Consider the following 12,057-nt stretch of genomic DNA (forward strand, 5'->3'; position numbering starts at 1 on the left):
TGGGAAGAGAGGGGCTAAGTGCTAGAATGGGCGCCTTTTCTGGGGTGGCTGGGGCAATAACCATGGTCTCACTCTAGGCTATTAATATCTGCCCTCTGTCACTGGTTTTCCCTCTCTGGCGGAGAAAATTGCGCGGGAGCCCAAGCCAATTTTTTCCGTGAATTAATCCTTTAATATAACACCTAGAGCTCCCAAATTTTACACACACTACTAACATTATTAGTGTGGGACATATAAAAATCTAACTGTTCTACAATGGTTTACTGTATGTAAACCATGTGTCAAATCCTGTCGGGTTCTGCAATGATTTTACAGAACCCGACAATTGAATTATCAGCTATTCTGCCATCTAGCTCTGTATGATATATATATATATATATACACCTATTCTATGTGTAGACATTTATTCTATTTTAACCTGTCAGTGTGATTTTACATTACACCGCACTGAATTACCGGCTTTTCTAAAGGACACCGATGCGCATTTCTCGCAAGTCACACGTGTGGTCCATGTGGTGTGCGAGTTATTCTCGCACCCATAGACTTTCATTGGCGAGTCTCGGCCGATACATGGTGCAAGTCGCAGCATGCTGAGATTTCTTGCACGTATAATACGGCCAAGAAAACAACGGATGATAGGAGCTGCCCCATAGATTAACATAGGTCCGAGTGATTTTTTATCACACAGTACTCATCCGTATTACGGTCTAGTGTGACTCCGGCCTATGGATGAGACTTAGGCTACGTTCACACGATCCGTTTTTCACTGCGGATTTTTCCGGTCCTTTTTCGGGGAAATCCGCAGTGGAAAACGGCGGTGCTTCTCTCGGCGGATTTGTGTCCTTTTTCTTCTGCGGATTCCACTGCGGGTTTCCAACTGCAGTTTCCTATTGGTGCTGTTGGAAACCCGCAGCGGAATCCGCTGAAAGAATTGACATGGTACTTCTTTTTTCCGTTGGCAAATCCGCGCGGATTTTCCAGCGAAAAAAAGGATCATCGGCACAGCGGGTTTTGTTTTCCATAGGGTAACATTGTACTGTACCCTGCATGGAAAACGGCTGCGGATCCGTAGCTGCAATTCCGCTACGGATCCGCAGCAAAAAACGGATCGTGTGAACGTAGCCTTAGGCTATGTGCACACGTAAGAAAAGAGGTGCAGAATTTTCTGCACAAAATCCGCAGCTCCTGGCAGAATCCGCGGCCGCAGATTTGCTGCAGTTTTTATGCGGAATTGACGCGGATTTTGTGCGGATTTTCAGCGGTTTTTGCCACTGTGGGTTTTTAACATGGAGGGGTACAGAAACGCTGCAGCTCCGCACAAAATAAAAAACATGCACTTCTTTGAAATCCGCAGCAATTCCGCACAGCTATTTTTTTACCCCATTGATTTACATTGTACTGTACATCACAGTGCGGATCTACAGCGTTTCTGCGTGGAAAAATCCGCTGCGGATCCGCAGGAAATCCGCATCGTGTGCATATAGCCTTAGGAGATGACCCAGATCCATACACTACATTGACAGACCTGCTTTAATGGGTTAACAAGAATGTGTTGGGGCCTTTGGAGTGTAATTCAGCAGAAAAATAACCAAAGCTGACAAGACTGAGAAACCTGCACCGGGCTGACTCAGAAACAACATAAGATATCACTGCCATACATGAAACTGTGGTCAGTTATCAACGGCAGTTTTAGGGTATGTGCACACGTTGTGGATCCCCCGTGGATTTAGGCTATGTGCGCACGTTGCGGTTTTGCCTGCGGATCCGCAACGTTTTTGATGCTGTGGATCAGCAGCAGTTTTCCATGCGGTGTGCAGTACCACATAAACGTATGGAAAACCAAATCAGTTGTGCACATGCTGTGGAAAAAATACGCGCGGAAACGCAGCGTTGTTTTTTCCGCAGCATGTCAATTCTTTCTGCGGATCTGCAGTGTTTCTGCACCCATAGACTTGCATTGAGTCGGGCACATCCGCAGCAAAACCGCAGGTGTAAAAAAGATCTGCAGGTTTGGTGCGTTTGTGTGTAGGCATAGTCCGATGGGACTACAAGTCCCATCCGGCTATGCCTGCTACAGTGACAGTGAGTGACACATTAGCCAATGATGGGACAATAGTAGTCCCATCATCCGGCTAATGTGTTGAATGTAAAAAAAAAACAAAACACATATACAGCACATACAAGTTGTATGTACTGTATGTAATGTATGTTGTATGATACAACACACAGTACATACAATACATAAAACACACAATACATACAAACACACAGTACATAGTACATATTACATACAGTGCATGCAGCGCATACAACATGCAGCACATACTGACCAATCACCTTGATCCCAAAGCCATCGATCACCTGTAAAAAATATTAAAACAACAAACAATATACTCCCTGATCTGCAGAAATCCAATTAATGCGAGTGTCCCACGACAATCTCACATGGAGAGCAGGAGCATCTGCTGATGTGACCGCTCTCCAGGGGCTCCGAGATACAATGACGGACGGTATCCCTCCGCTGCTGTGAGTATAGTTCATACTCGCACTGCTGTGTTGGAAATTTCCCACGCAGCATTGCCATAAAGCGAGAGAGTGAACTACAGTAACCTCTTCAGTGATGCACAGCAGGAGCCATTGTCTCCTGTCAGTTCATCACTGGGAGGCCCTATAGAGCAGTGACATCACCAGATGTCACTGTTCTATAGGGGAGATCTTCGTGGGACATTAATTGGACTGCGTCGGACAGGGAGTATACGGTTGTTTTTTTATTTTTTGCAGGCGATCGAGGGCGTCGCAGGAATTAGGCGTGTTTGTAAGTATGGTGAAATTAAGAATAATAAAATACCTTATTCTGGCTGTGTTTTTTTTAACTCTCACTACTATAGGATTAATAATGGATAGGCGTCTTATTGACGCCTCTCCATTACTAACCGGGCTTAATGTCACCTGACAATACAAAGGTGACATTAACCCCTTATTACCCCATATCCCACCGCTACACGGAAGTGGGAAGAGAGGGGCTAAGTGCCGGAATTAGTGCATCTTAGAGATGTGCAATTTCTGGGGCGGCTGGGGTTATGGTATTTGTAGCCGGGGGGGAATATCCATAGCCCCTCTCTAGGCTATGAATAACAGCCCGCCTGTCTGCGTAGCCTTTCTTGCTATGAAATACAGGGGGACCCCACGTCATTTTTTGTGGGGAGTCCCCCTATTTTAATAGCCAGTAAAGGCTATTCAGACAGCTGCGGGCTGATATTCATAGCCTGGAAAGGGGCCATGGGTATTACCCCATTCCCAGGCTACAAATATTGGCCCATGGCTTTCCCCCTCTGGTGCAGAAAACTGCGCGGGAGCCCATGCCATTTTTTTTTTACAAATTTAACATTGTTCATCAGGGCTGGACTGGCCATCTTGCTATTCTGGCAAATGCCAGAAGGGCCTGTCTGGTCGTGGGCTGCTTGTTGACATTGTTAACAGAATCGGTGTTCTCAACACACCCATACTGTTGAGAGTTGTGATGGAACACAAAGTCGCTGACTCCATCACTTACCCCAGCAGGCTACTGGCATCATTAGAAACATTGGTCTGGTATGGACGTAAATCTTGCTTTCCTCCAGCCAGGGCAATATTAGTAATATATCTTATCTGGTGCTTGGGGACGGGGACAAACTGGGCCAGTGTGATGTCAAATGCCAGGGCTGAATATCACCCCCAGTCTGTACCTGTTGTTCATTAATAAACATCGGCCTTCCTATTATATATCTATGGATATATCTATAGAGATATATATCTATAGATCTATCTATCTGTCTGTGTGTAATGGAGCGTGGGTTGGACAAATGTAAAAGAGGAGGTTGGACAAGAAATGACATCACAATTCTTTTTTTTTGTTCAATAAGAGATCTTTATTAAGCTTCCAAAAAAGCATACAAATCCGTATAAAAAAAAAAAAAAAAAAAGCACCTGCGTTTTCTGCCAAGAGGTGCGGATTCAGTGCGGAAAAATCCGCAGGCAAATCCGCAACATGTGCACATACCCTTAGTGTGGATTCCTATTATGGAGCAGGTGTAAAACGCTGCGGAATCCGCACAAAGAATTGACATGCAGCAGAAAATAAACCGCAGCGTTTCCACACGCTTTTTTCCGCAGCATGTGCACAGCAGATTTTGTTTTCCATAGGTTTACATGGTACTGTACACTGCATGGAAAACTGCTGTGGATCCGCAGCCAAATCAGCACCGTGTGCACATAGCCTAACCCTCTGGATGCCTCCATCCCGCCATGACCATGATATTACAATACACTGCAATATGAAGGTATCTGTACAGTCACTGTAGGTTCTATTCTTCCAGGGAGAAAAAGAAAAAATATATCCTTTTCGTCACCCCCAATAAAATGATCCGATAATTGCATCCTAAATATAGTTCCAATAAAAACTACATCTCATCCCATAAAAAACACAAGCCCCCGCAGAGCTTCATCGCTGGTAGATGAAGGTTTTTCCGCTGTCAGGAATGATGGGAATGTTTTCTCCACATCCTCCTCCACCGCCGCTCCCAGTGTCCATTATTGTCTGCAGCGCTGACATTATTAAGGCGGCAATCTGGGAGCGCTGCAGACAATAAGGGGCACAGGGAGCAGAGACTCCGCGCAGACCTGGGGATGGTGACTAAAGCACAGATCCAGGGGGTCTGCAATCAAGAGCCCCTGGGGACACAACTTTCCAGAAACCAGAAAACAACCTTTAAGGCTCTAAAAATATCGCAACTCAAGGAAAATTATTTTTTTTCTTTTTCCACAATTTTATTTATATAGTAAAACAGAATTTGGTTTTTAATACAATAATTTGGCATGTGCATACACCCGTACACCTAAGGCATAGTGACAACATGTCCGACACCCGGCCCCCACTGATCAGCCCCATCACACGCCATCAACACAAATAACACTGTGGGGGGTCCACAGACTGAGCAAATATATGAGGGCCACAATCACAGCCCAGTACCCCCCGATGTCACACCGTTACTTCACCATGGAAACAAGCCAAATAATTATGTGACCCCAGTTACCCCCCAGGCTGGCACCTAGAGGCAAGGACCTCCCCAGTAACCAGCAGGGGCGCTGCGGCTCCGCACCAGCGGTATATGGAGGGAAACGCCCCGTAGGTGTGATGCACGGCTCAGAGGCGTAGCTAGGGTTTCAGCTTAGGGGGGGAAAAAAAAAACATCTGAGTGGGCCCCTAACCAGCTAACCCTGATTACAGCTACGGTTGCGCACTTATTGTGAATATAGGGGAACCTCAGAATATGACCCTACTGTCATTGTCATTGACTTCACCGCCATATTGGACCATATGCACAATAATAATGTCCCCTAAGTTCCCCCATGTACTGCTCCAGTATACACAGTATTGTGAACTTAAAGCTTCCCTATACACAGTCTAAGGCTCCCACAGCTCCCCTATACACAGTATGATGGTTCTATAACTCCCCTCTACACAGTATGAGCCCAATGCTCCCCTATACACAGTATAATGCCCCCAGAGCTCCCCTATATACAGTGTAATGGGCCAACAGCTCCCATATGCACAATATGCCTTCACAGTTCCCTTAATACACAGTGTGAGGGGCCCGCAGCTCCCGTATACACAGTGTGAGGGGCCCGCAGCTCCCGTATACACAGTGTGAGGGGCCCGCAGCTCCCGTATACACAGTGTGAGGGGCCCGCAGCTCCCGTATACACAGTGTGAGGGGCCCGCAGCTCCCGTATACACAGTGTGAGGGGCCCGCAGCTCCCGTATACACAGTGTGAGGGGCCCGCAGCTCCCGTATACACAGTGTGAGGGGCCCGCAGCTCCCGTATACACAGTGTGAGGGGCCCGCAGCTCCCGTATACACAGTGTGAGGGGCCCGCAGCTCCCGTATACACAGTGTGAGGGGCCCGCAGCTCCCGTATACACAGTGTGAGGGGCCCGCAGCTCCCGTATACACAGTGTGAGGGGCCCGCAGCTCCCGTATACACAGTGTGAGGGGCCCGCAGCTCCCGTATACACAGTGTGAGGGGCCCGCAGCTCCCGTATACACAGTGTGAGGGGCCCGCAGCTCCCGTATACACAGTGTGAGGGGCCCGCAGCTCCCGTATACACAGTGTGAGGGGCCCGCAGCTCCCGTATACACAGTGTGAGGGGCCCGCAGCTCCCGTATACACAGTGTGAGGGGCCCGCAGCTCCCGTATACACAGTGTGAGGGGCCCGCAGCTCCCGTATACACAGTGTGAGGGGCCCGCAGCTCCCGTATACACAGTGTGAGGGGCCCGCAGCTCCCGTATACACAGTGTGAGGGGCCCGCAGCTCCCGTATACACAGTGTGAGGGGCCCGCAGCTCCCGTATACACAGTGTGAGGGGCCCGCAGCTCCCGTATACACAGTGTGAGGGGCCCGCAGCTCCCGTATACACAGTGTGACGGGCCCGCAGCTCCCGTATACACAGTGTGAGGGGCCCGCAGCTCCCGTATACACAGTGTGAGGGGCCCGCAGCTCCCGTATACACAGTGTGAGGGGCCCGCAGCTCCCGTATACACAGTGTGAGGGGCCCGCAGCTCCCGTATACACAGTGTGAGGGGCCCGCAGCTCCCGTATACACAGTGTGACGGGCCCGCAGCTCCCGTATACACAGTGTGACGGGCCCGCAGCTCCCGTATACACAGTGTGACGGGCCCGCAGCTCCCGTATACACAGTGTGACGGGCCCGCAGCTCCCGTATACACAGTGTGACGGGCCCGCAGCTCCCGTATACACAGTGTGACGGGCCCGCAGCTCCCGTATACACAGTGTGACGGGCCCGCAGCTCCCGTATACACAGTGTGACGGGCCCGCAGCTCCCGTATACACAGTGTGACGGGCCCGCAGCTCCCGTATACACAGTGTGACGGGCCCGCAGCTCCCGTATACACAGTGTGACGGGCCCGCAGCTCCCGTATACACAGTGTGACGGGCCCGCAGCTCCCGTATACACAGTGTGACGGGCCCGCAGCTCCCGTATACACAGTGTGACGGGCCCGCAGCTCCCGTATACACAGTGTGACGGGCCCGCAGCTCCCGTATACACAGTGTGACGGGCCCGCAGCTCCCGTATACACAGTGTGACGGGCCCGCAGCTCCCGTATACACAGTGTGACGGGCCCGCAGCTCCCGTATACACAGTGTGACGGGCCCGCAGCTCCCGTATACACAGTGTGACGGGCCCGCAGCTCCCGTATACACAGTGTGACGGGCCCGCAGCTCCCGTATACACAGTGTGACGGGCCCGCAGCTCCCGTATACACAGTGTGACGGGCCCGCAGCTCCCGTATACACAGTGTGACGGGCCCGCAGCTCCCGTATACACAGTGTGACGGGCCCGCAGCTCCCGTATACACAGTGTGACGGGCCCGCAGCTCCCGTATACACAGTGTGACGGGCCCGCAGCTCCCGTATACACAGTGTGACGGGCCCGCAGCTCCCGTATACACAGTGTGACGGGCCCGCAGCTCCCGTATACACAGTGTGACGGGCCCGCAGCTCCCGTATACACAGTGTGACGGGCCCGCAGCTCCCGTATACACAGTATGACGGGCCCGCAGCTCCCGTATACACAGTATGACGGGCCCGCAGCTCCCGTATACACGGTATGACGGGCCCGCAGCTCCCGTATACACGGTATGACGGGCCCGCAGCTCCCGTATACACGGTATGATGGGCCCGCAGCTCCCTTATACACGGTATGATGGGCCCGCAGCTCCCTTATACACGGTATGATGGGCCCGGAGCTCCCTTATACACGGTATGATGGGCCCGCAGCTCCCTTATACACAGTATGATGGGCCCGCAGCTCCCTTATACACAGTATGATGGGCCCGCAGCTCCCTTATACACAGTATGATGGGCCCGCAGCTCCCTTATACACAGTATGATGGGCCCGCAGCTCCCTTATACACAGTATGATGGGCCCGCAGCTCCCTTATACACAGTATGATGGGCCCGCAGCTCCCTTATACACAGTATGATGGGCCCGCAGCTCCCTTATACACAGTATGATGGGCCCGCAGCTCCCTTATACACAGTATGGTGGACTCGCAGCTCGCTGTCATGATTTGGATGTCCTGGCCATTTACTCATCCTCCGGTGTATTCACTATTTTGTGGCACTGCTGCAGTGCCGCTGCTCAAACTTGTGAGCGCAGCTTCTGACTGGCCAGAAGTTAGAAGCCATGTCACAGGCGCTCAATGTAAGACTATGAGGCTATGTGCACTTGTTGTGGATTCATGTGCAGATTTACCGCGGATTTCCTGTGTTTTTTGTGCAGATTTCACCTGCGTTTTACCACCTGCGGATTCCTATACAGGAGCAGATGTAAAATGCTGCGGAATCCGCAAAAGAATTGACATGCTGCGGAAAATACAACGCAGCGTTTCCGCGCGGTATTTTCCACACCATGGGCACTGCGGATTTAGTTTTCCATAGGTTTACATGGCACTGTAAACCAGATGGAAAACTGCTGCAGATCCGCAGCGGCCAATCCGCACTGTGTGCACATAGCCTGAGAGTGAGAACGAGGCCAGAACGAGGCTCCCACAGACTCACACTGATTAGTGACCTCTGCGCTGCTCCATGAAACACTGGAGCCTCGGACAAGTCATGCGCTGCTCCATGAAACACTGGAGCCTCGGACAAGTCACAAACTGCAGGAGACGGAGCCGAGCGGAGACAAAGACAGATGAAAACGCCAGAAGGTGAGTATCAGACAGGGGGCAGGGGACGGGGATTGTCAGCACCGCTCCAGCAGTGAAATAAAATAATAATGCTGGAGTGGTGCTGTAAATGTGATGCAGCTCTTGGTTACTGTATGGGGGCTCCTTATACTAATACTCATAAAAGACCCAGGTGGTACATATCAAAAGCCCCCTACCCCCCCATCTCCAGCCTCCCCAGACAGCAACTATTATGTGATGAAGTACATATATCAGAACAAAACATTATAATATTAACCCCCAGTGACCTGTCTCCCCTCCCCCACTTCAGCCCCAATACCCCCATCATCTCACATCCACCCCTCAGTGCCCTGTCCCCCCTCACCCACCTTCTGCCCTCACCACCCCCAAATGGTCTCACATTCACCCCCCAGTACCCTGTCCCCCCTCCCCCACAATACCCCAACGGTCTCACAGTGACATACCTGAATTTAATAAACCTAATAAGTTCCATCCCCACTTACTGATAAAGTTTGCACTGCAGGCAGGACCAGGAAGCGTCAGTGAAATGCAAGGTGGGCACTAGGACCCAGCGTGCACAGAGTGAAGAAAAACTGCAGCCAGGAAAAGCTTCATCATCAGGTCAGACGGGCGAAACTGCAGCCGCCACTGTGCTAGCAGCAGCCTGCAGAGCCTCCGTCAGACGGGAGCAGACATTATACTGCTCTGCTCCTATGCGGTGTTCTGCCTCCTCACAGACGTGGCCCTGGCTCCCGTTGGGCCCCTTCATGTGACAGGGCCTGGGGCGATGGCCCCCTCTGCCCCCCAGTAGCTATGCTACTGGCACGGCTGACTGACGGCGCCGAGAGAAGCCGCGGAGCAGCTCGCACGTATCATGTCTGTAGGGTGTAATGTGATTGTGAGGAGACTGGGGGGAGCAGCGCTGCCGACATTTTATATACCCCTTTTTACCTGCCACAGATCCCTCCGCGCCGCTCGCTGTCACGTGATCTTTCAGTAACGACCCATGTAACTGTCCACCTCCGCGCAGTGCGTGTGACAGAAGTAGTGCGCGCGACTGGCCGCTCCGCAGTCACATAACGGGGCTGCTGCTACCACGGGCCGCACTGCATGGCCTGCGGGTGGTTATGTGTGTACCGGGCGTGGTGGGAGCACACAGCACAGCGGCTTTACCTCCTCCGTTGTGTGTCATGGCCTCCCTATATCGCGACATATCTAGCTCCGACTCTCCTCAGGCCGGCAGCCACTGCAGGAAGCCAATAAAGCAATTAAAGCAGCGTTCAGTATGCGGGACACGCCTGTCAATGGCGTGGCCCCATGGGTCAATCACACGGTGGGAGGGGCATCTACATTTCGGTCACCTGGAGACGCGGCTCTCGCATTTAATCTATGAGGTAGGCGTGGCTCCTAAATGTCAGTCACTTGCGGGCGTGGGTCTTGCATTCATTTATGGGGTGGGCGTAGCCCTCTAAAATTGCTAGGCAGAGTGGGCGTGGTCCCATAAGTCAATCACAGGGTAGGCGTGGCCCTTGTAGATCATTTCCAGGAAGGGCGTGGTCACTATATGTCAGTCATGGGTAGGGCGTGGTCACACATGGCATTCACGGGGGTGGGCGTGGTCACACATGACAATCACAGGGTGGGCGTGGTCACACATGGCAATCACGGGGTGGGCGTGGCACTTGCGGTGGGCGTGGCACTTGCAGGTCATTTCAGATCATTGCAGAAATTCTGCAGCCCGAAAACTCCTCTTGGGAGCATCTCCTCGGCACATCCTTCAGGCGTGGTAGCAGCACTTTCACACTTGCGTTGTTTGGCATCCGTCGTTTTGGGGAAAAAAAACGGATCCTGCAAATGTGCCCGCAGGATGGGTTTTTTCCCCATAGACTTGTATTGCCGACGGATCGCAACGTATGGCCATACGTAACGTCAGTCGTGCACGGGATGTGTCGTGTTTTGGCAGACCGCCATCAAGAAAAAGCGTTCAAGGAAACTTTTTTCGTACAATGGGTCCGCCATTTCCTACCGCGCATGCGCAGCCAGAACTCCGCCCCTTCCTCCCCGGGACGTTACAACGGGCAGCGGATGCGTTGTGAATTTTCACAACGTGCGTCGGTACGTCGCGCCGATGCTTAGCGACGGCCCCGTACCGACACAAGCGTGAGAGAAGCCTCAGGCTATGTTCACACGTTCAGGATTTCCATCCTTTTTTTTTCCTGACTGAATCTGCAGGTCTCTGCAGAAAACGCAGGTGCGTTTTTTGGTGCGTTTTTGGTGCGTTTTTTGGTGCGTTTTTTGGTGCGGTTTTTTGTGCGTTTTTTTATGCAGTTTTCTCTGCAAATTGTCTGTGTTTGACACAAATAAAGCTTTAACTGCAGTGGGGGAAAAAAAAAAAAGAAATGATGTCATTTCCTTGTCCAACCCTTTTCTTCTTCCATCCTCCATTTTGGGACTAAACACCAAAATGAGTGGACGTGTTTTGAATGACAGCGCTCCGCGTTTTGCGCCGCATGCGTCACTGCAGCGCACGCATCCGGGCGCAGAGGACGCAGCAAGTTGCATTTTTGCTGCGTCCAAAATCAATCCAAAAAAGGACGCATGCGGCGCAAAATGCAGCGTTGTGCATGCGTTTTGCTGCGTTTTACTTTGCGTTGTGTGTTGGGGCGCCGACGCTGCGGCGCACAACGCAAATGTGAACATAGCCTAAGTGCCACGTGCCACGTATTTCAGTGCCACGTGCCACGTATTTAAGTGCCACGTGCCACATATTTCAGTGCCACGTGCCACGTATTTCAGTGCCACGTGCCACGTATTTAAGTGCCACGTGCCACGTATCTCAGTGCCACGTGCCACGTATTTAAGTGCCACGTGCCACGTATTTAAGTGCCACGTGCCACATATTTCAGTGCCACGTGCCACGTATTTCAGTGCCACGTGCCACGTATTTAAGTGCCACGTGCCACGTATTTCAGTGCCACGTGCCACGTATTTAAGTGCCACGTGCCACGTATTTAAGTGCCACGTGCCACGTATCTCAGTGCCACGTGCCACGTATTTAAGTGCCACGTGCCACGTATTTAAGTGCCACGTGCCACATATTTCAGTGCCACGTGCCACGTATTTAAGTGCCACGTGCCACGTATTTAAGTGCCACGTGCCACGTATCTCAGTGCCACGTGCCACGTATTTAAGTGCCACGTGCCACGTATTTAAGTACCACGTGCCACGTATTTAAGTGCCACGTGCCACGTATTTAAGTGCCACGTGCCACATATTTCAGTGCCACGTGCCACGTATTTCAGTGCC

The 12,057-nt window shown here is 51.7% G+C and overlaps 1 protein-coding gene across 10 annotated transcripts in view; it reads right to left on the reverse strand.

The window, feature by feature from the left end:
* The window catches only part of C6H8orf88 (chromosome 6 C8orf88 homolog), a 59,093-nt gene extending 48,769 nt beyond the window's left edge, over positions 1-10,324 (reverse strand). For 2 of the 10 annotated variants that reach the window (XM_077270818.1, XM_077270810.1), the window contains exon 1: positions 9,925-10,110. In XM_077270818.1, coding sequence (XP_077126933.1) covers positions 9,925-9,964 — 40 coding nt within the window. In that variant the 5' untranslated portion in view covers positions 9,965-10,110. The other 8 variants (XM_077270812.1, XM_077270811.1, XM_077270817.1 and 5 more) reach the window with 7 other exon arrangements.
* Positions 10,325-12,057: the final 1,733 nt, after the last annotated feature.

Source organism: Ranitomeya variabilis, chromosome 6, assembly GCF_051348905.1.
Source record: "Ranitomeya variabilis isolate aRanVar5 chromosome 6, aRanVar5.hap1, whole genome shotgun sequence".
Taxonomy (NCBI): domain Eukaryota; kingdom Metazoa; phylum Chordata; class Amphibia; order Anura; family Dendrobatidae; genus Ranitomeya; species Ranitomeya variabilis.